The sequence below is a fragment of the Patiria miniata genome, unplaced genomic scaffold (genome assembly GCF_015706575.1).
Source record: "Patiria miniata isolate m_02_andy unplaced genomic scaffold, ASM1570657v1 HiC_scaffold_6, whole genome shotgun sequence".
Classification (NCBI taxonomy): Eukaryota; Metazoa; Echinodermata; class Asteroidea; order Valvatida; family Asterinidae; genus Patiria; species Patiria miniata.
Genome location: NW_024037073.1, coordinates 9,938,362 through 9,966,087, shown reverse-complemented (window position 1 = coordinate 9,966,087; position 27,726 = coordinate 9,938,362). Strand labels below are relative to the sequence as shown.

At 41.8% G+C, this 27,726-nt stretch overlaps 2 protein-coding genes and 1 pseudogene across 2 annotated transcripts; all 3 read left to right on the top strand.

Moving 5' to 3' along the window:
* Positions 1 to 1,514: 1,514 nt before the first annotated feature.
* Positions 1,515 to 6,853, top strand: LOC119742897 (monocarboxylate transporter 13-like). The gene is made up of 6 exons (XM_038219154.1): positions 1,515 to 1,671; positions 2,124 to 2,426; positions 2,558 to 3,003; positions 4,974 to 5,199; positions 5,738 to 5,884; positions 6,213 to 6,853. The coding sequence occupies exons 1-6, from the start codon at positions 1,515 to 1,517 to the stop codon at positions 6,344 to 6,346; spliced, it is 1,413 nt and encodes a 470-aa protein (XP_038075082.1). The 3' UTR covers positions 6,347 to 6,853.
* A 1,912-nt stretch (positions 6,854 to 8,765) lies between these two features.
* LOC119742898 lies at positions 8,766 to 14,537 on the top strand (annotated as a pseudogene).
* A 2,758-nt stretch (positions 14,538 to 17,295) lies between these two features.
* On the top strand, positions 17,296 to 26,253 carry LOC119743216 (monocarboxylate transporter 13-like). The gene is made up of 7 exons (XM_038219601.1): positions 17,296 to 17,444; positions 20,702 to 20,927; positions 21,798 to 22,100; positions 22,550 to 22,992; positions 24,226 to 24,451; positions 24,780 to 24,923; positions 25,320 to 26,253. The coding sequence occupies exons 2-7, from the start codon at positions 20,771 to 20,773 to the stop codon at positions 25,469 to 25,471; spliced, it is 1,425 nt and encodes a 474-aa protein (XP_038075529.1). The 5' UTR covers positions 17,296 to 17,444; positions 20,702 to 20,770; the 3' UTR covers positions 25,472 to 26,253.
* The last annotated feature ends 1,473 nt before the right edge of the window (positions 26,254 to 27,726 follow it).

Below are 27,726 nucleotides of genomic sequence, written 5' to 3'. Positions count from 1 at the left end.
ACTGTTATCATTTTAGCGATCTTTTTTTATGATTTCCGATTTGGATTTCTTGACTGCCTTGATTATTAAACGTGGACCTCCTAATGAGAATTGGTATCTTTTGAGTGGATTTATTGTTGTTGGCTGGATCTGTTGTGGATCATGCAGTAGTTGGACTCGGAAATAGAATTAAAAACCACAGGAGACTTAAAGTTTCCCCCTTAGATCGTTCCTTGCAAAACAGAATTAACACTGAATGAACTTTGTTTATTATATAAAATTCTTGAAATTATTTTAGTTACCTGGTCTCCACTACAGTATATGTGTATGTACCCAGGTGGCTTCGGAAACGAAATGGGTTGGGGGGGATAAGAAGGCCTGGCTGGCCCGCGAATCTTTTTATCCCAAGCGACATTCATATCCCATCTTCTGTTTGGTCCATTACATGCATATCTAATGCCTTGTTCTCCAAAACACAAACCCAACATAGGCTTCACGTCTTTTGAGAAATATTCCTTCCTCACTTTAATTATTTCATATTAAAATACCTGAGACAGTTTACCCATTCCTGTTGGCCAATAGCCCGCCACGTGGGTAGACTTTTAACACCGATCGGAATTCAAACAACGATGTCCCGACTCCGATAGGCTCGGTCATTATTGATCGGCGGCCAGGTAAGCCACCAATCCATTTTTATTGTTATATGGTGGGACTAATACAAATATAAAAGTCTGTGTCGTACGAACTCCAGTTGGAAAGCCAGAGTCAGAGATTGAACTTGATTTTGTCGATTATGCCAGCGATTGTGCAATTGTACCCTTTGAATTTCCTTTTTCTTTGTCAGACTTTATCGCACTGATCATTATCTTGACCTTTGCTCAAACGCTACCATTGTTTGTTTTTAAAGGCTTTTTGCAGAAACCATCGATAGAACCCGGACACCGGGAGTGCACTCACTGTCTTTTCGCATCATGTTGAAATTGCAAAGACATTTGTTGTGAATTGTTTTGTGCACCATCGATGTGCGACATTACAAACTCATGTTAAGAAGACTTTGAAAAGCGCGGATTTCCTTTTTGGCAAAACGGTAAGAAAGTCATGTAGTGACTTGGTTTCATGGTGTGGAAAGAGCCAACATCGGATTGACTGCCTGAAGTCCTTTTATTGATCTTTTGAGAACGATCCAATGGCGTCTTTTAATAGATCACTGGTTGGTGTAGTCGTCACATTAAAAAAATAGAGCACGACAGGAAATTTGCCATGCCCGGCCCTCGTCCCGATGATCGTGAATTAATATACTTGAGTTTCAACGCTGTTCCGTGTCTGTTTGGTCATGCGACATGACATCTACATTTCCTAAGTATCCGTCAGATATGGCAGACTCTTTTGGTCTGGGAACAACACTAAGTTTTCTCAAGAATTCATCGGTTTCAGGAAGTGACCAATTTTATGATTTTTTGAACAGGAAGGACTGAAGGCCGGAATGAAATGCTGCGACAGTAACGGATGCGTATTCTGAGGCTGGTACCGACGACATGGTGTGCCCATCAGGGTCCCGTTGCGGATGGTGGCGTTGGGTCGTCACATTCGCGACTTTCGGTCAGTTTTTCTTAACTCTCGGACCCCTGTTCAACTTCAGCATTCTGTTTGTGAGCCTGCAGGAGGATTTCCATTCCAGCTCGGCGTTGACAGGTTCGTACGGAAATACGATCCAGCGAGATGATAACTTGATTTCGGTATGCCTGATGCCGGCTACAGCCGGACCGTTCGTGGTCGTTGGCAAGCCGTTTGGAAGCTTAGGTCTGTCATAAAAAGACCGCATGCTTAAAGCGGTGAATGAAGGTCTGCAAGACAGAGTGATGACGTTACCGGCAGGGAACTTCATGAAAGAGTTTTTGCTTTATGTTAATTTGCATTATGTTAACATTGGGCAGTCGCAGGGGCCTAGATTTGTTTAGATTCCCGATTCCAGACTATTAAACCAGGGGACGAGTAGCATCTACATTGTATTTAAAAACAGTCTCTCCTCTTGAAGTGGTAAAATTATTTAAAAGTGTCTAGGCCTACTAACAGAATGATTGCTATAAAGATTAAAAGTATACTTCGGGGTTATTTTATCATTGTTATGCCTGTTTCGCTTTCAGGTTGGCTAGGGTCTTTGTCACTTGCACTGGCTTGCATTGCTAGTCCTTTATGCTCTCTCCTTACACACAAGCTGAGCAGTCGAACCGTCGCCATCTTGGGGGTGATTGCCTTCTGCGCAGGACTGTTGACGACGTCATTCGTTCCCGTGCCATCGCTGGGATATGCGTTCTTCACGTTTTCGATCTTGACGGGCGTGGGCGCCAACCTGGCCACGACTGCCTCCTTGGCCCTCCTGCTTGACTGGTTTGCCAAGGCGAACTTCTCGCGGGCAAGCGCCCTCGCTCAAATGGGATCCACATTCGGTAAAGTAAAATGTTTAATTCGTTCAAAATTATCTTGCACCGTACCTTACAGAAAGCGACTGTATGATGATAGTTTAATATAATTCATGGCAATTGATGTTCTCTCTTACTCTGTTCGATAATTTATGCAGGTATGCTTGCCTTTAGCCCTTTGTTGACAGCCTTCATAACTCACTACGGATGGCGTAATGCGCTGAGAATTCTCAGCGGTGGAATACTCGTGATCGGGATAGTTGACGGTCTGCTGCTGGCTGACCCACCATCAACCGAGGACTACGCTAGGGCGCCCGATGAGTCTCCTGGTGATGAGAAACATGAATTGGAGAGCATGGTCCCGGGGAAGCAGGTTCATGATGACGGCTGCATTGAAGGGACTGACGATGATGCACGAGACACTGACGACAAAACCACCGACAACGAGGAAGCAAACATTTCAAATCAAGGATCTCTCAAAGTTGGAGATGAGAGGCATTTTCGTGGAAGGCTAATTAGTGCTTTAACGAACCCTGAGGCTTGGGCATGGCACTTTGCTGCGGTTTTCTCATTTTTGGGCTGGACTTTCTTCAATACTAATTACGTATGTTTCCCACAAATCTATATGTTGGGGAAAATGTTGCCCTTTTCTTAGCGCCTTTAGTTTCATGGCTTTGGTTATTGAGGTCCAATATTGTTTCTGTAAAATTCAAGAAGAATGTAACTGGAAGGTTAATTTAGTCGGCAATTCCTATTGTATAAAAGATGTTTTTTGCCGTATGTGTGAGAATCAATGGTGCTCAGTCATGTATTACTTCTGTTGTGCAATTACGAATCAACGTAAAGCTTCTAAACCACCATCTCAAATGCAAAATCTATTAGTTTTGGATTACCTATGTTTGACACACTCTTTGTAATATTTGTACTGTTTATGGACGTTTTTAAGTCTCCGCTATAGACGGTTTGTACATGCAGTTTGTGCAGTTTGTACAGACCACTCTGATTTGGCTGTTTCGGCAAACAGCCGAACCAGCCATTGTTTTTGCTCTTTTATTGCGATTGTGGAGTATGGGACACATTTCCCGATGGCTGAACACAATCTATACTTGTACGTTTTTGTTGTGAACAGCCATGTCGTAGACAGATTGCAGGCTTTTTTTGTTGAGCCGAAATCTGGGGTTAACTGGTCAAGAAATGCGATATTGCGCAACATCCCTTTATACACGTCAATGCGCCTGGCGGCGGGATAGGGGTTGGGGTAGTTTTGACCCAGCCGAAACGTAACTTGCGCAAGAAAATCGCATTTTCCACCTTCAAAAACTTTCTTAAATTACAAAAGCAGGTGTCATTCGGAATAGGTCGGAAAAGTCATTTTTAAATAGCATTTGTACACGTTTTTTTTTGTTCCTGGCACTTTGGCCTCTAAAATCAATCCGATTGCCTTTATACTTGGCACACTTAGACAAACAGCTGCAGATGTGTGCCAAATATTGACGTCATCATGACATCATCACGTGTCACTTGACGTCACAATAAAGGTGCATATTTAGAACGTCTATATCTCCGGAACTACATGTCCGATTGGAGTGCAACTTGGTATGTACCTAGACCGGGATGTGTTTTAAATGACAAATGGAGTGACGTCATGATGACATCATCATGGGTCACGTGATGTCACGCTAAAGTATAAAATCAACCGTGGGAGACCTGAACTTGACTTTTGCGGGAATTGATGAAATATCCAGGATCTTCATTTTTTTTTTCGTGTGTGTCAAATCACGTGACCCTTCCTTCCGGTCCAAGGGGGAAGTGCCTTGTAATTTGAGAGTAGAAAAACAAGTGAACTTGCTTTCAACGATGTTAGTCTCTTGCTAGGTTGTCCTTCAAAAAAAAATTCTGGTGACATCATAAGATATTATTAGCGGCAGGTTGAAAAATGTTTAAAATAAATAATCAGTTGATGTGTATGGCGAAGGGCAGAAAAATTGATGACGTCACCGAAAATCACGAAATTTACTCCTGTTTTTTGCCTCAAATAGCACAGTTAGCATAGTTCTCGAGCTTTTTGGTAATGACGTTACAATGAGGTAATTAAGTATCAGATTACAAGCAACCAAAGATTTCTAGATTTACTCTTTTAAAATCAATATAAAATCAACTGTGAGAGATCTGATTTTGTTTTTTGATATAACGTTCTAAATCACGTGACCCTTCCTTCCGGTTTTAACCGGAAGTGCCTTGTAATTTGAAAGTGGTAAAATATGCGCACTTGCTTCCAACGATTTTTTTTATTAACCATTGGCTCTGATCACTCTGCATTTTTCAACTGCGTTTTTCTATCAGTCTATTACATGACATAAAAATGCAACAAAAACATGCCGAAACAGCCCTGTGTTTGTCCACAAACATAAACTTGGTTTATTTTTCCTTTCTTTTGGTGAGAGGTCAGTTTTCTCGAACGCACAACAGCCCCCCCCCCCCCCCCCATCGTCTCTACCCATCTATGGTTAGCTGACGTTCTCGATCTTACAGGCTCAAAGTTTGAATTAAAAAACAATGCTTTGGTTCTTGCAGGCTAATTATCTGGACGGACTTGATCTTGACAGCAACCGCATTGCCTCCGTCATCGTGTACTTTGCTTTGGCGGAACTTGGCGGGAAGTTCCTCATAGCCGTGATTGGAGATCGTCTGCCTTTCTTGTATCTTTATCTGTTGATGGCCTCCTGTCTCCTGGGAACCGTCGTTCTGGGGTTTCTGACCATTGCCAAGACGTTTGGTGTAATGGTACTTCTTGCAGTGGGTAAGTCAAGGCATGTTCTCAGATTTTTAGTGCAAGACAACAACTTATCTCTTAATTATTGCTAATGCACAGATGACAAATGATCTGTAAACAACCAAAAAAGACAGGACAATTCCGGAAGGTTAGTGAGCTGTATTCCGATCGAGAAACGTGATACGTGCCGCGATTGATACAGCGTCCCGTCCTAAGTGGTGCCCGGTACGAATACGTTCACAGCCTAAACTTGCACTGTTCACTGTGTGATCTAGAAGTGTAATACGCAATATTAATGAGGGAATCAGTAGACAGAGTTTCAAACAAGAATTGCCACTCGCTCGCTGATGAAGCAAAACGATAGAATGCACATCAAGACAATTAAAGGCCGCTCCATGTTGGCTGATATTGTATTCCAACGAAAATTCTCAAAACGGTCAAACATTTCCATTATTCGTTCTTGAAAAGCCTAAACACTGTGTCACACAACGTTATAACGTCCGTGGAGTGTTTGATTCACATTGTTCGGTTTGTTTGTCTTATGTTTGTTTGTTATGGCTTCCAGTTTCTGGGGTTCTACGGTCAGGCGTCTATGCAGCACAATTTACAGCCGCAGCTGAACTTTTCCACGGGCAGTATGGCACTAACGGTGTTATGGTTATAACGTTAGTTCCCTCCGGAATCGGAGTTCTGATCAGTGCACCGTTAGCGGGTAAATACGTCCAACACATGGGTGTACATGTTATTTCAACTAGAGAAAGAGTTTATTAGACACAAAAAGTACCATTCGGTAATACATGCAATACTTTTTTCACTCATTGACCTACTCACCAGGCAGTGCTGTCATATAGGATTACCCTGTAACGCCGGTGGATGTGCTAAATCTGGCCCATTGTACACAGATACAAGAACAGTCTCCTCCATGCAGTGTGAACACACAGCCTGAATTATTAGAAAGAATTGTGTGCATTCAGTGAGCAGCTTACTATGTTGCGTTGTCTAGCATAAGTGCTTATTTTCTTCTCTTTTCTTTTTGCTAGGTGCAATCTATGACGTCACAGGTGACTACGTTCTTAGTCTTCTTGTCATTGCCGCCCTCTTCGTTTGCGCTTCAGCGGCCTATATATTTATTCCAGTAAGAAGGAGAATTAATCAGGCCGTGCATGTTGTGTAAACACGCCCGCCCTCTATACGAATTTGGAGATTGTGTCCCGAATTTCGTTTCAAAAATAATGACGAACCCTGGCACGTGATCACTGTACACTCCCGAGGCCCCCTTCAATGGAGAAACCATTGTGCACCCTAATGTACAAAGCAACTTCCCCGTGACGGATTATCAGAACGATAGCTAGCTCAATGCTTTTGCCATCACTGGGGTTCCCACGGTGAAAAAAAGGATAGCATAATAATGGTTTACGATAATATGAATAGAACATCGGCGTGACACTGAAATAAGTTGTTTGAATCCGTCATTTTTAAGCGAACATGCCATGCGTCCCATCAAAGTGCCCGATATTTTAAACACAAACGGCCCATGCATCAACATTATACCGCTGCTTTTCTCAATGTGCAATTTATCGAAATTACAATTCATTCTTCAGACGCTATAACTGAGCAGTGAAATTCACGAACCCCCCAAAACATGGCATTTTGAACGTTGTGTTTCTCAGAAAAATATGCTCGGTATGATTGAAATGTTACATTCCAACTGAAGAAGAAATTCTAAACTTCATGGCAGTAAAAAAAATCGCGGTCATCCATGCCGAAACCTCAGTACTGGTTACTATCAAAGCTGACCTTCAAGCCTGGAAGAAATCGTTCGAAAACTTCCCCAAATGTATGTATTTATCCCAATTCCTAGGAATTTATCCCAGTTGTTGAACTGGGAGTGAGTTGAACACTTATATCGTCTAAGTATATTCCGAATTTCAGCTTAATCTGTTGTTGCGGAGGCTAGTGTTACAACAATCTCCATCGGGAAGAAAAACAAAAAAATTGTTTGCCGACCCAACCCGTGTGCATTGTTCAGCAAAGCGCCGTAGGCGCTACGGCTGACCGATTTCGGCCCAGCACACATTGATGACGGGCATATTAGCATATTCATTAGCGTCACTCGGCGTGACATGGCGTGGGTCTCGGCATCGACCAATGGAAGCCGGCAAAAAGGGTGATATTTGTTAATTAACAACTCGTGAAGGAGGCTTTTATCCCATTGTTTACTGCACACCGTAATGGATAGGAACCTAATTAATATTCGTGAGGCTTGAAAAGATTGATAGATATTGCGCACGCCAGTGTTACAATTTTCAAAATTGCACGTAGCGAGACCTATTTTTCCGATTTCAACGAAAAGTAATGAACATATCACAACGACTTTTAGCACATACTTGGATCATTATGGGGGAAATAAATCCTGAAAGTTGTATGAAGATACGGTCTTCCAAACTGGAGAAATTAATTTTCAAAGATTTCACCCGCCAACGTGACCATGTCTGTGAACATGTAGTTTCATTCAAAATAAAGTGTTATCGTAACCTTTAGAAATCGCCCTTCGCAACCATATGGCTGATATTCAGGGTGTATTTTCAGGCTGGAGCGCTGCGGTCCAATGTTTACGGTGTTCGACCATGGAGCAAGGAAAACGGATTTCCTTGCTCCATGGTTCGACTCACGTGCCGTGGTACGCAGATTCGAACCCTTACGGGGAACATGATGCTTGTGTTCTGGGCAAGACACTTTACTACAATTGCCTCTCTCCACCCAGGAGTATTATATGGGCACCGGTGAAGGTAGAGACCAGAATACGCTCAGCTCCAGCTGCTGCAAAAACTGGTCTCGTGGCCTGACGAACAGAGGTAATATTGTTGAAGCGCTTTGAGACCTTTGGTATAAAGCGCTATATATAAGCACCACATTACTGTTATCATTTTAGCGATCTTTTTTTATGATTTCCGATTTGGATTTCTTGACTGCCTTGATTATTAAACGTGGACCTCCTAATGAGAATTGGTATCTTTTGAGTGGATTTATTGTTGTTGGCTGGATCTGTTGTGGATCATGCAGTAGTTGGACTCGGAAATAGAATAAAAAACCACAGGAGACTTAAAGTTTCCCCCTTAGATCGTTCCTTGCAAAACAGAATTAACACTGAATGAACTTTGTTTATTATATAAAATTCTTGAAATTATTTTAGTTAGCTGGTCTCCACTACAGTATATGTGTATGTACCCAGGTGGCTTCGGAAACGAAATGGGTTGGGGGGGATAAGAAGGCCTGGCTGGCCCGCGAATCTTTTTTATCCCAAGCGACATTCATATCCCATCTTCTGTTTGGTCCATTACATGCATATCTAATGCCTTGTTCTCCACAACACAAACCCAAGATAGGCTTCACGTCTTTTGAGAAATATTCCTTCCTCACTTTAATTATTTCATATTAAAATACCTGAGACAGTTTACCCATTCCTGTTGGCCAATAGCCCGCCACGTGGGTAGACTTTTAACACCGATCAGAGTTCAAACAACGACGTCCCGACTCCGATAGGCTCGGTCATTTTTTTTATCGGCGGCCAGGTAAGCCACCAGTCCATTTTTATTGTTATTTGGCGGGACTAATACAAATATACACTTTATCGCGCTGATTATTATCTTGACCTTTGCTCAAACGCTACCATTGTTTATTTTCAAAGGCTTTTTGCAGAAACCATCGATAGAACCCGGACACCGAGAGGGCACACACTGTCTTTTCGCATCATAATAACACTGCAAAGACATTTGTTGTGAATTGTATTGTGCAACATCGATGTGCGACATTAGAAACTCATGTTAAGAAGACTTTGAACAGCGTGAATTTCCTTTTTGGCAAAACGGTAAGAAATTCATGTAGTGGCTTGGTTTTATGGTGTGGAACCGTGACGAGCAAACACCGGATTGACTGCCTGAAGTCTTTTCATTGCTCTTATGAGAACGATCCAATGACGTCTTTTATAGATCATTTGTTGGTGTAGACGTCACATTCAAAAATAGAGCACGACACAGTAAATCGCCCTGTTCTCGTCCGATCGTGTACTTGAGTTTCAACGCTGTTCCGTGTCTGTTTGGTCATGCGACATTGACATCTACATTTCCTAAGTTATCCGTCAGATATGGCGGAATCTTTTGGTCTGGAAACAACATTAAGTTTTCTCAAGAATTCATCGGTTTCAGGAAGTGACCAATTTTATGATTTTTTGAACAGGAAGGACTGAAGGCCGGAGTGAAATGCTGCGACAGTAACGGATGCGTATTCTGAGACTGGTACAGCTGACATGGTGTGCCCATCAGGGTCCCGTTGCGGATGGTGGCGTTGGGTCGTCACATTCGCGACTTTCGGTCTGTTTGTCTTAACTCGTGGACTCCTGTTCAACTTCAGCATACTGTTTGTGAGCCTGCAGGAGGATTTCCATTCCAGTTCGGCGTTGACAGGTTAGTACGGAAATACGATCCAGCGAGATGAGAACTTGATTTGGGCATGCCTGATGCTGGCTACAGCCGGGCCGTTCGAAGTCGTTGCCAAGCAGCGTTTGGAAACTAAAGCGCTGCCAAAAAAACAGTCTGCATGCGTAAAGCGATGAATCAAGGTTTGCAAGGGTGGTGACGTTTATATTCAGGGATTTTTTTTATTTTTTTTTTGCATTATGTTAACATTGGTTAGTCGCAGGGGACCAGACTTTATTTATTTATTTTTATTTATTTATTTATTTATTTATTTATTTATTTATTTATTTATTCTCATCATGTAAAAACATGAAACTTGTCTCCTCGTTCTGCACACAAATATAATGTATAAAACACTTAAAAACTTCACATTAAAACCAAAAAAACATATAACGTAAATGTACAAATAGGCGTATAAGAACACTGACAAGAGTACACGTAACCAGAAATAGAACAACAAATTTAGCCTAATTAAATAAATAAAGACTTCTTTAGATTTCTGATTTAAGACTAACCAGGGGTCGAATAGCATCTACATAGTATTTAAAAACAGTGTCTCCTCTTTGAAGTGGTACAAATATTAAAAAGTGTCTACTAAAAGAATTATTGTGAAGGTACAACAAGTATGCTTTAGGATTATTTTATATAATGCCTGTTTCGCTTTCAGGTTGGCTAGGGTCTCTGTCAATTGCACTGGCTTGCCTTGCTAGTCCTCTCTGCTATCTCCTTACAAACAAGCTGAGCAGTCGGACCGTCGCCATCTTGGGAGTGATTGCCTTCTGCGCAGGACTGTTGACGACGTCACTCGTTCCCGTGCCAACACTGGGATACGTGTTCTTCACGTTTTCGATCTTGACGGGCGTGGGCGCCAACCTAGCTACGAATTCCTCCTTGGCCCTGCTGCTGGACTGGTTTGCCAAGGCGAACTTCTCGCGGGCAAGCGCCCTCGCTCTAATGGGATCCACAACCGGTAAATGCGATGATAGTTTCCCACAACTATGTAGACACACACAGTTTTTTCTTGTCTTTTATAGAACTAAACGCAGTTTTGATCCAATTTCTAGCGGTTAGAGTTATTAAAAGTCGGTAGAGACGTGCAGGTTAATGATTGACTCCATAATGCACTGCCGTGGACCTTATACAGAAAGGAACTGTATGATTTATTCTATATAGTGTACTATATTCTAGTCTACTGTAGACTATTTTAATGTTATTGTAATTGCAAATTGCTCTGTTAATCTGTCTGATATGCAGGTATGCTTGCCTTTAGCCCTTTGTTGACAGCCTTAATAACTCACTACGGATGGCGTAATGCGCTGAGAATTCTCAGCGGTGGAATACGGTGATCGGGATAGCTGACGGTCTGCTGCTGGCTGACCCACCATCAACCGAGGACTACGCTAGGGCGCCCGATGAGTCTCCTGGTGATGAGAAACATGAATTGGAGAGCATGGTCCCGGGGAAGCAGGTTCATGATGACGGCTGCATTGAAGAGACTGACGATGAAGCAAGAGAAACTGACGATAAAACTACCAACAATGAGGAAGCACACATTTCAAATCAAGGATCTCTCGAAGTTGGAGATAAGAGGCATTTTCGTGGAAGGCTAATTAGTGCTTTAACGAACCCTGAGGCTTGGGCGTGGTACTTGGCTTCGGTTTTCTCATACGTGGGCTGGACTTTCTTCAATATTAATTACGTACGTTTCCCACAAATCCACATGTAGGGGAAATTGTTAACCTTTTGGGGCATGTTTAGTTTAATAGCTTTGGTTTTTGAGGAGGTCCAAAATTGGTTCTGATCAGAATTGTAAAATTTCAGAAGAATGTAACTGGAAGGCAATCTCAAGTCGTCAGTTAAAATGTTACAGAAGATTGGTTTTGCTTGATGTGTTAGAATCAATGGTGCTCAGTCATCTATTTATGCTGTTGTACAGTATAAACGTAAAGCTTCTGAACCACCATCTCAAAATAATGTAACCACACATCAACTGTTTAAATTCTAAACTATAACATACTAATCTATAAGTTTGGGACAACCAAGTTTGATACATGAACAGTTTGTAATATTTGTACTACAGCTGTATAAGGTCTCGTCTATAGACGGTTTGTACATGCAGTTTGTGCAGCTTCTTTCGGTGAGGGGTCATGTTTCTCGAACGCACAACCCCCCCCCCCCCCCCCCCTCCCCGTCGTCTCTACCCAACTTTGGTAAGCCAACGTTCTCGATCTGACCGGCTCAAAGTTGGAATATAAAAGTAAACTTGGGTTTTTTTCTTGCAGGCTAGTTTGATGCACGGACTTGCTCTGGACAGCAACCAAATTGCCTCCGTCATCATGTACTTTGCTTTGGCGGAACTTGGCGGGAAGTTCCTCATAGCCGTGATTGGAGATCGTCTGCCTTTCTTGTATCTTTATCTATTGATGGCCTCATGTCTCCTGGGAACCGTCGTTCTGGGGTTGATGACCATTGCCAAGACGTTTGGTGTGATGGTGCTTCTTGCAGTGAGTAAGTCCAGGCATAATGTTTTCTGGTTTTTAGTGCAAGACAACAGCTAATCTCTTGATGCGAATTCGAGATACGTAGGGGCTATATTGAAATGGCAAGCGTACGAAATACGTATGCGACTGAAAACACTTTCCGGATGCTCGGAATTCGGGCAATTTATTTCTTTTCTTCTTCTTTTTGAAATCGAGATCCTAGATTAGTGTTTTCTGGGAATGTACATATTCACACAGAGCTAATACTTCATCAGGTTAGTTGTTAAGCACCCGGCCGTCTTTAGATTTGAGTACTTGTTACTCCAAACGAAACAAATGCATAACAAATGACCTATTCTACCCGTTAACAACAAAAAGGCAGGACAAGTAAGTGAGCTGTATTCCAATCGAGAAATGTAAATACCCCGGAAAAAATACGTTCACAGCCTGTAAACTTGCACTGTTCACTGTGTGATAATTATGTATTAAACCATTGCTATGACGTCACACTATTGTTAAAAGTGTGGATTCGGATCTACGAATCTTTAGTAAAGTGTGGATTCGGAATTACGAATCCTCACTTTGAACACGTCGGGCAATTGTTCTCCATAATGAGCATGAATAGGACCGTCTGCGTGAAAACTTGCTTTCCGAAAATTACCAATGCATCTTCACTGTCAGATTCTCCGCCGTCACTGCAAAAAACTATTTTTAGTCAGAAAGGAATCGTCGTCTGAACTATCCATTTTGACGTAAGGGGCCTATACACACAAATGACTTGGCTGTACGGGTGTGGCGATATGCTAAACACGCCAGGAAAAATGTTGCAACCTGACGCCATGCACTTCCGCGCTTGTGTACAAAGTCTATGGAGAGTCATTTCAAGTATTTCCAAACAAATTGGAAACATTTCTCAGTCCCAGATCCATGTCTTATCATCATTTTTTGCAACGAATGACCTTCATTGAGATGATATATGAAGAAAAAAGTGGCGTTAGGTTGCAACATTTCTTTCCAATACGTCTGTTGACGCAGTGGTTTAAGTCGAAGAATACACTCGCAAGTGTGGATTCTTAAATTACGAATGCACTCGGCGCTTCGCGCCTCGTGAATTCTTAAATTACGAATCCACACTTTCTTGTATAGGCCTATTCTCTTTAACATACGCGTTATTCATGAGGGAATCATGATGTGGTAGGAGGTTCAACATTTTTGCCACTCGCGCGCTGATGAAGCAAAACGATAGAATATATGCACATGAAAACAATTTTGTGTCTTTCGGGGGGAATGGTCGCCACATGTTGGCTGGCATTGACTTCCAACGAAAATTCTTGAAACCGTCAAACATTTCCATTGTTTTGATCTGAGAGTCTATTAAAAACACTAAGTCACACAAATTTGTAACGTCAGTGGAAATGTTTGATTCACACTGTTTAGTTTGGTCGTCTTATGTTTGCTTGTTTGTTTGTTTGTTTGTAATGGCTTCCAGTTTCTGGGTTTCTACGGTCAAGCGTCTATGCAACACAATTTACAGCTGCAGCTGAACTGTTCCACGGGCAGTATGGCACCAAAGGTGTTATGATTATGACGTTAGTTCCCGACGGAATCGGAGTTCTGATCAGTGCACCGTTAGCGGGTAAATATCTTAAGTACATAGGCGTATACACTGAGTAAAAAGAAGTTATAGTTCAACTAGAGAAAGAGAGTGTTTAATAGACACAAAAAGTACCATTCGGTAATATATCTGGTCCCAGAGGGTCACTTTACACCTATTTTACTGACTGTCTGTAACGCCGATGAATGTGCCGAATCTGGTCCATTGTACACAGATAAATGAATAGTCTCCTCCAGTGTGAACACACAACCTGAATCAATAATTGAAAAGAATTTTGTGCATTTAGTGAGCAGCTGCTTTACTATGCTTGCGCTGTCTGTCATAATTCTCTCAGACTTTCTTGATGCTTATTTCCTTCTCTTTTCCTGTTGCTAGGTGCAATTTATGACGTCACGGGTGACTACGTTCTTAGTCTACTTGTCATTGTCGTCCTCTTCGTTTGCACTTCGGCGGCCTATATATTTATTCCAGTAAGGAGGAGAATAAAACATGTTGTGTAAACACGCCCGCCCCTTTAAGAATTAATAAAGCTTGTGTCCCGAATTTTGTTTCAAAAATATAGACGAATCCGGGCACGTGATCACTGTACACTCCTGAGGCCCCCTTCAATGGAGAAAGTATTGTGCACCCTAGTTTACAAAGCAACTGCCCCGTGACGGTTGAACGATAGCTAGCACAGTGCTTTTGCCATTGAAGGGGGTCCCACGGTGATACAAGTGATAGCATAATAATGGGTTCCGATTCATTGTGGTATGCAGTATAAATTTGGAGAAGAGCCTCCTTCACGCTCTGTCCCAAAAAAAATTATCATACAAATTCCTAAAAAATAACTCGAAACCCCACACTACAGCCCCCCCCCCCTCCCTCAGTTTTTTTATTTCACGGAGGCCAAGTGTCCGGAAAAAAAAAAACCTGTGTACATTTTCAGATTTTTTTGCTGACGAACCCCCCCCCCCCCCCTGCGAAAATTCCTGGATCCGCCCCTGAGATCCGCGACTGCGGCACGTCGGTTGTGTCAACAGAAAAGCCTCGTCGAAAATTTCCATGGAGATGGTTCTGGTTGGTATACTGGCGTTTGCAACAACAGATTAAGCTGAAATTCGGAATATTCTTAGATGATATAAGTGTTGACTGTTGAACTACTCCTTAAATGACAACTTGGAGAGATTCCTAGAAATTGAGGTCAATACATGCATTTGGGGAAGTTTTCGAACGATTTCTTCCAGACTTGAAGGTCAGCTTTACCAGTAACCAGTATTGACGTTTCCGCATCGATGACCGATATTTTTTTCACTGACATGAAGTTTAGAATGTCGTCTTCCGTTATAATTTCACATTTCAATCACACTAAGTATATTTTCTTAGAGACAAAACGTTCAAAAGGCCATGTTTTTTGGGGCGCATGGATTTCACTGCGTATTATAGCGTCTGAGTACATAATCGGATTAGCCTTGCCTAACAACGCCAATCAATGATATCAATCAAAATAGAAGCCGTTTTGAGTTTTCACTACAGTGGTAGCTGTTTTAAAGTACATGTATTTCAATGGATATGGCCATTGTTATTCATTGCGGCTTGCAAATACATGATTTTTGCCCATGTGGTAATGATTTTACCGACAAAGCCAAGTTATTGGTGGGTGGTCACACCCAACCCTCAACCCCTAGCAATGCCCCCGGGTGGGGGGGGGGAGGGGAGGCTGTGAAAAGGAAGTCTATGTAATTTCTGAAATGGTCACTTGCAAATTATTTATTTTCATTTGCTTTGTTATGCAATTAGCAGCTCTTCAAGTCATCATGTCTCTTTGTACTACGATATAGTATACAAATATTGAATGCTTCGAGTGGTGTAGTAAAACTAGGCTCCCGAGGTGATCCATGGACATTCTATTTTCCCGAGGCGAAGCCGAGGGGAAATAGAATGGTCCATGGATCACCGAGGGAGGCTAGTTTTACTTCACCACGATATAAAGCATTCAATATTTGTTTTATAACACTTCACCCACAGAATCTGCTTGATTTTAATATTTTACATGACTTAAATCTGAACACAGTTGAAATAAACTTCAATTTCAATACAAAATCGGTGGAAAATGTATTTCTCTCTTAAAAACTTACCCTTCACGAGATGTTTGAACCCAAGTCTGCGGCGCGCTCTCTTTGCAATAAATAGGCCCTACGCACAACGTGCAACGCGCACACACAAATTGGGTGTTCCACATGCACCACATGACGTTCGACATTGTGTGAATCCTTTCTTTCAATTGACAGACACGACCACGTGAGTAATTTTGCATTATAAGAAAAGACTTTTACATCATGTACATTACAGTAGGCTACACTCACTACAACAGTAACTGTCAGAAATCATTTTTGTTGTAATGCCTATTTATATTATAGTAGTCTTGCAAATGCAGAGCGGCATAGTTCAAAAAATTCCCCTCGTGATGTGACTGCATTGCACACGACGGACATAGCACATATGAAAGGGAGCGGCCGGTATTACGCATATCGTCTGGATAGTTGATAGAACGTAATCGCAATGACCAATCAGAAGCCAGCATTTAACCTACTTAGCATAATTTGGCAGGCAAGTTTGAGGAGCCAACTGGTCCGACCCATAGGACTTTTAGTTCTGATAATTTAGCTTTAGAAAGATGACGGGCAGATTTAATTGTTTGTGAATGCTTGTGTGCTGATGGTTTGGTATACAATTTTGTTATGCTCCTGTACATATAAACCAGACTTTGTGAGGAGAGACACATACAAATACGTTGTGTTCCAGGATTCCTTGTTTCTTGTCTCATCTGGTCACATCTAGCACAAAACAGGGCGTCTCAATATGCACTATTTGTCAAAGAAACTGAATCAAACGAGCACATATTTGTGCACGAGATACACCCCGCTATCTTTAAAACGGAAGGCCGTGTGGAATTAAGGGTTCGTTTAATGGAAACAGCGCCCTCAATAACTCAAAAATGACTTTATATCAAAAACGTCAATATTGAAGTTACACCCTAAGTTTGCCGTGAGGGGGCCGCCTGACACCTTTCTTGGCAACTATAACCTCGTTGTATACTCAGTGTCACATTTGTCATTTTGAGGCTCCCGTACCGATATGCTAGCGCATAACCCACACGTAAATACACCGCGAGTCAATTAAGAGTAATACCCGCCACTCGGAAATACACCCCCAAAATCACTGGCTACGAGGTTGGAATCACTGCAAAAGAAACAATTCAAGTCCATTGCATGCCAGCTACGCGAACTGAGTGGGGGTCCATTATTTGAGAACGAAGCAACACAAAATGAATGGGAGTTGCTGAAAAAAATTCTAAGTCCAAACCATGCAACCACCCTGTTGGCGGCTACGAGGCTACGGAGTGGGAGTCCCCTGAATATGCTTGAGAACGAAGCAACACAAAAGGAATGGGAGTTGCTGAAAAAAGTCCAAACCAACTACCCTGTTGGCGGCTACGCGGTCACGAAGTGGTAGTGCAATGGAGCATGACGCATAGTACATACAATTACAAGTAGCGCTGAGAATGTTTATTGAGGTCAATCAGCCGTGACCTTGTAGCCGGCTACGAGGTGGATAGATCGAGTGGCGGGGTATTCTGCAACTGTGCCGGGAAATGAAGCAACCAGAACTTGTCTAGTAGTAGTACATGGCAGGAAAGCATCTGAAAAAGACATCCAATGAGTGAGTAACAGAAACTGTAGTCCAAACTCAAAAATAAAACGTCAACCGTTACGCATGGCAGCTCGTGATTAACATTGTACTTTATCAGTTTCGTGAAAAATTTCACATCTAGTTTTGCAGTGCAACAAATCTTCGGAAGACAGTTTCAAATGGAAAAAGGAACTGAAACCGAGAATCTCTAAAGCAATGAAAAACTCATTGTAAAGAGATTCACTGCTAGACTGTCCAAATCTGTCTGCAAAATCTCACGGCCGAAAACAAAACTACGGAGGCCTATATCAGGCATGTCAAGTTAACAGAAAAACAGCACCTGATCTGCCAAAAGAATGGAAGAGATTAGAACAGCAGGGTCATTCCATGCCAACTCAACAAATGGTGCACACCATCACCTCTTGGATTGTTTTCTTTGTTGGTGAACTGAAAGATACTTAGGGAAAATGCAAATTCTGAAAATTTGGGGTCTCTATGACTTTTCGTTCTTGCGCAACAGCATTTGAAATTTGAGGTTGGCGGGGCGTTTCGTAAGATAAGAAACTGACAGAGAAAAACAATGAATTTTAACACTAACCGTCACAAAAATGTATAAGGGAGATTACCAAGATAACAAAAAAAAACACTAACAAAAAACACAAACAAACAAAAACAAGCAAATGAAAACAAACAAACCCACACGTACACCCAGATTTGTTTATGGTGTAAATCAAGGATGTTCTATTGTTCTTCTTCCCTTTTCTTTTGTACTCTAAACTGCTCTCATTGGTTTTGAACACGTTTTCTAATCGAGGTCGTGCTTGATTTGGTTCCTGTCCTCGATTCACCAATGATGTTGCACGTGTGTGTCCTCGATTTACACCATAAACACACCGTCGTGTTTTACTATACTCTCGAGGACAATGCTTTGTCTTTTCCTTTGTCCCTGTAATATAACACTCTCCCATAGACTAAGCACACAAACCCACGACCGAGGACCGATTTCAACAAAAGATGAACTCTCGAGGACAACAAAGAATCTGTTGTTCTCCCTTTGTCTGTCTGTCCTCGGGGTGTATATAGTTCACGTACAAACGCACATACCCACACACACACAAACACACAAAAAAGACTGAAACGAGGAAGGATGATTGAAAAGGCAAACAAAAAACTACTAAAAAAATGAATAAATTGAAACGTCGAAAAACGTCTTAGGTGACTTAAGTGGGGAGGATAAAAAAGCAAAGCAGAAACAAACAAAAACCAAAACAACAAAACTGACAAGAAACAGAAAAAGTTACAAAAGTTAAAAGTGACAAGAAAAAGTTAAACATTAAATACAAAAATGATACACCGGAGATAATTACCGTGATCAACAGACACACACACACAAAATATAAGAAGGGGGAAGGATGATAGGAAAAAGACAGAAAATAACACTGAATTTAGACAGAAAAATACAAAAAATATGCGAAAGAAAAAAAAGTTGAGAAAAGTGATTATAAAGACATAGGCCCTAATGATGGAAAAATAATGAGTTAAAAACAATGATTTAAAAAAAAAATTATATAATCAAGAAAAAAAATCTTCATCATCCTCAGTCAGTCCAACAGGGAAGCTGAACGTGCCATTCAGACAGTGAAGCACTTGTAAAAGAAAGGTCAGGATAAAACACCTCACGATGCTTGACTATCGCACTACCCCATCTCGCAAGCTGTTACCTCTCACCTGCTCATGCTCAGCTGCTCATGGGACGCAGGCCTCCAAACAAGCTACCTGTTGCACGAACTCTGCTTCGTCCCGAGGCGCAGAAGACATCTGACATAAAACATCAAATCAACCAAGACAAGGATAAACAACAACAACATTACTTCAACAAGAAAGGACATGACTTACAACCACTTAAAGCTAAAGTCCATCAGTTGCAGCCATCCGAAAAGTAACTGGCGTAATTATTGTTGAAAACAAACTTGGTTGAAAGATAGTAAGGGAACTAAACTCCCTGTGAAATTATTCCTTCTGGGAAGCTGTCATTTTGAAGTAATCAACGAAAGAGGGCATTTCCAACGGTGATTCTTAAGAAGCACCGTAGGAAAATTTAAATTAGTAGTTCGTTTTGTTATTCAGCGCAGCGCGCACAAGTATTGGAACGACGCACACGCGCGCGCGGTTGTTATAATTCGTCGGATCAGTGCCCTACGTTGCGTATGGCTGCAATTCAAAACAATTCAAAACATGATTCAGTAACTTTTGATTTGAAATTGAGATCTTAGAATGCTGTTTTTCTCGATATGTACAGCTGAAGCTTAGCTGAAACTTCATCGGGTTAGTTGTTCAGTATCCTTCATTAGATTTTGAACCCTTTTGTTGCTTCAAACAAACAAAATGCACAAATTACAAATGATGGACTATAGCTTTAAGTCCGGAGACCCGATGAGGATGGCACCATTTTCAGGAGCTAAGCAGTGGGTTCCAGCCACAGTGGTAGATCACTATGAAGCACCAAGGTCGTGCATAGTTCAGTATGGCCACTGCAAGTACTGACACAATTGACGATACCTTCGTCTCTTTACCTACCTGGCCAATAAACCACCCCCACCAGCAGTTTTCCAAAAGCCAAAGCCAGACCATCCATCAATTCCTCAGACGACCACACCTGGCCAGACCCCCAAACCTAACGCGAAATGTCGCGAACCCCAAACCAGCAAACCAAGGCATCAGTCAACCCACAAAGCCACCCTACATAACCAGACACATCGTCAGACCCCCGTCCACATGGACTTTAAACTGGACCTGAACACTCTAGTATCACAAACTACTAATACTCATACTGAAGTAAGTCGTATTCTCAAATTAAGTTAGACAACAAACACAATCCACAAATGCAACTCGGTCACACAAAGTCCGTTTCCTTCACATCAAGTGCCAGATTTTATTGGAAACTCGCACATGGCCATTGTTAAACCTTTGCCGTTCACCTCCATTGCAAATGTTTATTCAAACATACTTACAAACATTAAATGGACAGTTATTAAGTTTATAATTAAAGTTGACCGTTAAAAGTTTACAGTTAAAGTTACAATTTTACAACTCCTTGTATAAAACAGGGAGATGTCATATATGACGTATCATTTTGAAGCTCCCGTACAATGTACCGATATACATTTTTTGTACTACTATGTTCACAACATGAACATTGTAATAAAGCATTGCTTCAGAACCCACCCGTAAATACATGAGTACGTTACACTCAGAACTGCCAGAGTCACTTTCTTGTTATTCTCTAGATGGTCGTCTAAAAACATCAAGGAGAAGTGACGGTGAAGGTTGCGTACTGTGAGACCGGTACGGCCGATATGGTGTGCCCATCAGGATCCCGTTGCGGATGGTGGCGTTGGGTCGTCACATTCGCGTGTTTCGGTCAGTTTTTCTTCACTCTTGGACTCCTGTTCAACTTCAGCATACTGTTTGTGAGCCTGCAGGAGGATTTCCATTCCAGCTCGGCATTGACAGGTTAGTCCCGACATACAGTGCACCGAGATGAGAACTTAACTCCTATTGTGAACAAAACTAGTGCTGCTGTAAGCAAAGGTTAATGTTATGCATGTAGTCACAGGCAATGTGCATGTGGTAACAAGCATTGTACCAAAAAGTGGTTTGTACTGGTAAAGCCTTTTGCCACTTTGCTTAACCAGGCTGTGCTCAACAAAACGTGTACGTTTACGAATGCGTTAGGCATTTGCTGATTCAACTGGGCCAGCCTATATTATCCTCGTCGTACCTAGCTACACTGACTGACACGCTGTCATTTATATGAATAGGACTGACTGTCTCTTAAAGTGGTCGGGGATAAGCCGAGACTTGCCTGTTCATGTATGTTACCTCGCATCATGTGCATTAGTCGGGCGCCACTTGCTTCATATATTAAAGCTACTTTCAAAATACATGTAGCAAATAAGTCCACCCGGTCCAACTACCCACCGTCGTTTACTAAAGTGAGACTTTTGCGTCACAATTCCACGTTCCGGGCCTGGCGGTAATATATTGTGGTAATCGTGTTATAATTGACACGGCTAGTATTTTCTTAGGCAGTTTTTGGACTTTTGGTCACCCCCCTATCCGCCATTCGCCGACACAGATTTACGCCACTGAGAAGGGATGATATGTCATGTCTCCATGTGAAGGACGAAAGGAGATTATTGAGTACCATCACTTTAATACATGTACCACGTTACCTTGTTCCACAAACTTTGTAGCCATTCTGATTCAATTGAATATAATTTTGTGTGCTCTGGGACCTGCTTCGCTAGGCTTGCCTTGTCTATAAGAGGAATGATGATTACTTTATACATAAATTAGTACATGTATCTGTTTTGTTTTCAGGTTGGCTAGGGTCTTTGTCACTTGCACTGGCTGGCCTTGCTAGTCCTCTCTGCTCTCTTCTTACACACAAGCTGAGTGGTCGAATCGTCACAATCTTGGGGGTCATTGCCCTCTGCGCAGGACTGTTGACGACGTCATTCGTTCCCGTGCCAACGCTGGGATACGCCTTCTTCACGTATTCGGTCTTGACGGGCGTGGGCGCCAACCTGACCACGAATGCCTCCTTTGCCCTGCTGCTGGACTGGTTTGCCAAGGCGAACTTCTCGCGGGCGAGTGCCCTCGCTCTATTGGGATCCTCATGCGGTAATACGTGGTCAATTTGTTTTCTCCGACCACTGTGAATTAATTATATGTGGCGACCACGATGGGGGCCATTTACTGAGGTGGCACGATGCTCGCGTACGGGTCGTTGGGACGCACTCTGTGCTCCTTTATGGGAGGCCTGCCACCTCATGCCTGCGATTTTTGGTGCCACCTTAATATTGGCTTCTGATTGTGGTCCCCGTTTTTGACTGAACAAAACCCTATATCTAAAATTGAAAATCAAAATTATAACCCAGTTTATAGCAATGACTGGTTTGAATAATGTTAAAAAGCTGATGTCCTTTGTTTTGAATGGCCAACGTCAGGCAATATTGTCGAACTTGTATACAGGAAGGGAGGATTTTGAATTATTGCATTTAAATTTAACAGTGGATAATTAACATGATTTTTAATGGAAATTTTCTCTTTTAACTCCGTGGGGTATGCAGGTATGCTTGCCTTTAGCCCTTTGTTGACAGCCTTAATAACTCACTACGGATGGCGTAATGCGCTGAGAATTCTCAGCGGTGGAATACTCGTGATCGGGATAGCTGACGGTCTGCTGCTGGCTGACCCACCATCAACCGAGGACTACGCTAAGGCGCCTGATGAGTCTCCTGGTGATGAGAAACATGAATTGGAGAGCATGGTCCCAGGGAAGCAGGTTCATGATGACGGCTGCATTGAAACTGACGATGATGCAAGAGAAATTGACGACAGAACTACCAATGACGAGGAAGCAAACATTTCAAATCAAGGATCTCCCGAACTTGGAGAAGAGAGACATTTTCGTGGAAGGCTAATTAGTGCTTTAACGAACCCTGAGGCTTGGGCGTGGTACTTGGCTACAGTTTTCTCTTTTTTGGGCTGGACTTTCTTCAATATTAATTACGTACGTTGCCCACAAATCCACATTTAGGGGAAATTGTTAACTTTTTTAGCATGTTTAGTTTAATAGCTTTGGTTTTTGAGAAGGTCCAATATTGCTTCTGATCAGAATTTTAAAATTCAAGAAGAATGTAACTGGAAGGATATCTCTCAAGTCGTCAGTTCGAATTGTAAAGAAGATGGGGTTTACCTTATGTTTTTACCCCTCAGCTGAGAGGCTTGAGTGGTATTGTCATCGCCTACGGCGTCCATCCGTCCGTACAGATGTCCGTGCGTCTGTCCGCCCGGGCAGCTTAGTTTTCGGATGATAACCTGAGTTAGATATGTTGTTTAGGATTGAAACTTGGGTAGGGGTTGCCCTTAGGAGTAGGCAAGTTGGGATTGGTTTTGAGGTCAAAGGTCAAGGTCACTGTGGTGAGTTAAGGGTAAAAGGTTTCCGGATGATAACTTGAGTTAGAGAAATGAGATTTTGGTGTCTAACTTTGGTAGGGGGTTGCCCTTGGGAGTAGGCAAGTTGGGACTGGTTTGACGTTCAAAAGGTCAAAGGTCAAGGTCACCGTGGTGAGTTAAAGGTAAATGGTTTCCGGATGATAAGTTGAGTTGGAAATGAGATTTTGGTGTCCAACTTAGGTAGGGGGTTGCCCTGGGTACAGGCAAATTGGGATTTGGTTTTGAGTCAAAGGTCAAGGTTGAGTTAATGGTTTTCGGATGATAACTTGACTCTGGCTGAGGAGTTTCAACAGCAACGCTGTTATATTTGAATCGATGATGCTCAGCCATTATGCTGTGGTGCAATTCATCAACGTATAACCACTGAAATGCAACGAAATGGCGAGTGTTGAAATTCATAATTAGAATTACGGACATCTCTTTGAATAAGTTCATCTGGATTGTTGATAAAGCATGAATTAAGGAGGTTCGAACCTCCTTCATATCACTGCTAAATTATTATTTTGGAATTACCATGTTTGATACACTAGCTCTTTGCAATATTTGTATTTTTTTGTTACATAGATCTCCAATACACAGTAGGTAGTTTGAACAAAGTCATCATCATGCAGCTTCCTCGTACCACTTTTCAAATGTCTTGTTCCTTTGTTTTGTTGAGGGGTTATTTTGGGCTGGATGGACCCCCCCCCCCCAGCTATCCCACTAATGGTTTATAGCCAATATTCTTGATCTAACCGGCTCTAAGGTTGAATTCAACTTAAAAATAAACTTGCTTTGGTTCTTGCAGGCTAGTTTCATGGACGGACTTGGTCTGGACAGCAACAGCATTGCCTCTGTCATCATGTACTTTGCTTTGGCGGAACTTGGCGGGAAGGTCCTGATAGCCGTGATTGGAGATCATCTGCCTTTCTTGGCTCTGTATCTGTTGATGGCCTCATGTCTCTTTGGAACCATCGTTCTGGGGTTTCTGACCATTGCGAAGACGTTTGATGTGATCGTGCTTCTTACAGTGGGTAAGTTAACTCATGTTCACTGGTATTACGTCCAACACAGCTGATCTCTTGTTGCCAAAGTATGGACCATAAATCGCGTACTAGATACTTATGCGGCTCAGAAAAAAAGACGCTTGTTAAATCGTGGCTGACTGAGAACGTGTTCCGGATGTTGATTTCGGGCGCAATTTTTGAAGTCCTAGAATATCGTGTTGTCGTAGTGTACAGCATTCACAGAGCTAAAATTTCCATTATTTCGTTCTTTCATGACTTCATAACGTCCGCGTGGACAGCTTTCACTTTGTTTTGTTTCATGTTTGTTTGTTTGTTTGTTTGTTATGGCTTCTAGTTTCTGGGGTTCTACGGTCAGGCTATACAGCACAATTTACAGCTGCAGCAGAACTTTTCCACGAGCAGTATGGCACTAACGGTGTCATGGTTATGACGTTAGTTCCCACCGGAATCGGAGTACTGATCAGTGCACCATTAGCAGGTAAATACCTCAAGTTCAACACAAAAGGCGTACACTGAGTAAAAGCCGGTATTTTATTTTAATTACAAAGAGACTGTTTATTTGACATAAAAAGTACCATTCGGTAATATAATAATATCTGGTCCCTGAGGGCCACTTTACACCTATTTCACTGACTGACTGCCTCACCGGGCAGTGCTATCGTATAGGATTACCCTGTAATGCCGACGACTGTGCTAAATCTGTCACATTGTTTACACAGATACATGAAAAGTCTCTTGTAGTACCAAATAGGAATTGCCATTCTGAATCCAAGAATTTTGTGCGTTTAGTGAGCAGCTTTTCTTGCATTGTCTTGTACAAAATTTCTCTCTGACTTTCTTAAAGCTTATTTTCTTCTCTTTTTTTTGTTGCTAGGTGTACTGTATGATGTCACGGGTGACTACGTTCTTAGTCTACTCATCATTGCCGGCCTCTTCGTTTGCGCTTCAGCCGCCTATATATTTATTCCAGTAAGGAGGAGAATTAATCAGGCCGTGCATGTTAGTGTAAACACGCCCACCCTCTAGACAAACTCATAAAGCTTGTATTCCTACTTGTTTCAAACACAGACGAATCCGTGCACTTGATCGCTGTGCACTCCCGAGGCCCCCTTCAATGGAGAAACTATTGTGCACCCTAATGTACAAAGCAACTTCCCCTCGACGGATGAACAATAGCTATAGCATAGTGCTTTTGCCATTGAAGGGGGTCCCACGGTGATAAAAGCGATAGCATTATTGGTTTACGATAATGACTAGACATATCGGCACGACACTGAAATAAGGCAGTGTGTTTGAATTCGTCATTTATGGTTGCAGACCAGTAAATAAACTTCCATAGACCCCAATGGTAAATGCTCCCACTTCAGAAATTCGGGAAAAATACTCACAACTCTCCAAGGTGTTCGAAACACACATCAAATTAAAGCTTATTTCATCATCTTTCATTTGTTTTTCAATTTTCGGGGGGTCAACTGATGACTTTTAGGAGAAATTTCTATCCGAAGATGATCACACCTGAAAATAGTCCTGAAGCCCATCGCCATTTTGAAAAACGATGCGTACACTCCATTGCAAAATACAGTGCTTTAAGGGCCCCAATTTCATCCAAATTGAATAAAACTACAAGCTCAGAGTCCTGTGCATGGCTTCCACCCATATTTTTTTTTACAAACCCTCAAGTTCATGGCCCACAGCATGTTCAAATACTGAAGATTTTGAGGGCATGCAAATCGTGATTTGGCCGGCGTAGGCAATAACGGACCGATTTACTGGTCTGCAACCTTAAGCGAACATGCCATGGGCCCCCATCAAACTGACTCGTGCCCGATTTTTTCTAATAGACACGGCCCATGCATCAACATTATACCACTGCTTTTCGCAATGTGCAATCAATCGAAAGTACAATTCATTCTTTCTGAAAATTATTTCAGTTATTAAGAATCCACGATGTCCACGTGCAGTGGTCTACAGATTCGGCAGAAAAAAATAGTGTCTGGTTTTTACACGCCATAATTTTATTCAGGGTGCATTTTAGCAAATACTTTTTTTTATGATTTCTGATTTCGATTTTTGACTTTTGATAATTAAACGTAATAAGAATTGGGATGTTTTGGATTGGTTAATTTATTGTTGGTTCTGTTGTGGGTCATAGTCATATATTCTCTTTTCCCCTTTCTTTCCCCCATTTTCTTAATCTTTTCATTCATATAAATATTTTACCTGAGACAGTTTACTCATTCCTATTGGTCGAGAGCCCGTCACGTGGGTGGTTAAACTGCCGGTAAAACACTGGTCACGTCATTTACGTCAGGGTAAACTGGTCGCGGTGACCGTTTTTAGCCGATTTTCGGCTAACTTTGACATATTTTTTTTTGTTAAACGAGTTTGACAGAAATTTGACAGAATGGATTTTTTGGCAGATTTCTGGCAGAATTCTGCACAAATGGTTATTTGACAGAAAACCATAGCAAATTTGAAAAAAAATGGTACATTTGTATAAAAAGCTTCAATCTTTTTTAAACAAACCCTTGCATAATGGGACAGGACGTTGGCTGGTCTAGGTGCTGAGGTTTACTGGGAACCAGACTTCGTCGTGACGCGCGTTTTGCCTGAAATTTACGCAATAGTTTTGTAACATCTTTGAGTGACTATAGATTGTTTATAATGTAATTTGAACCTTAATTAAGGAAATACTACAACATCTGCATGTGATTGTAAGTGTTCACGGTGTTTTTTCGAGTAATTCTGGGGAATGTGGCTGATTTTTGACAAGTGCATTTTAAGCAGAATTTTGCCATGACCTTACGGTCACCCTGCGCCTAAGATTCGGCTCAGGAATTATCGCCGGTCAGGTGCCTAACTGGCTTTTACCACACGAATATAGCCATGTGGTTGCGAAAGGCGATTTCTAAAGGTTACGTAACACTTTATTTTGAATGAAACTACATGTACACACATGTTCACACAGGCGGGCGAAATCTTTGAAAATTAATTTCTCCCGTTTGGAAGACCGTATCTTCATGCAACTTTCAGGGTTTATTTCCCTTATAATGATCCAAGTAATGTGCTAAAATCGTTGTGATATCTTCTTTACTTGTCGTTGAAATTGGAAAAATAGGCCCACATGGCTACGTGCATATTTGAAAGCTGTAAGTGTAACACTGGCGTTAGCAATGTCTTTTAATCTTTTCAAGCCTTACAAATATTAATAAGGTTCCTACCCATTATAGTGTGCAGTTGCATTAAAGCCTTCTTCACGAGTTTTTAATTGATAAATATCA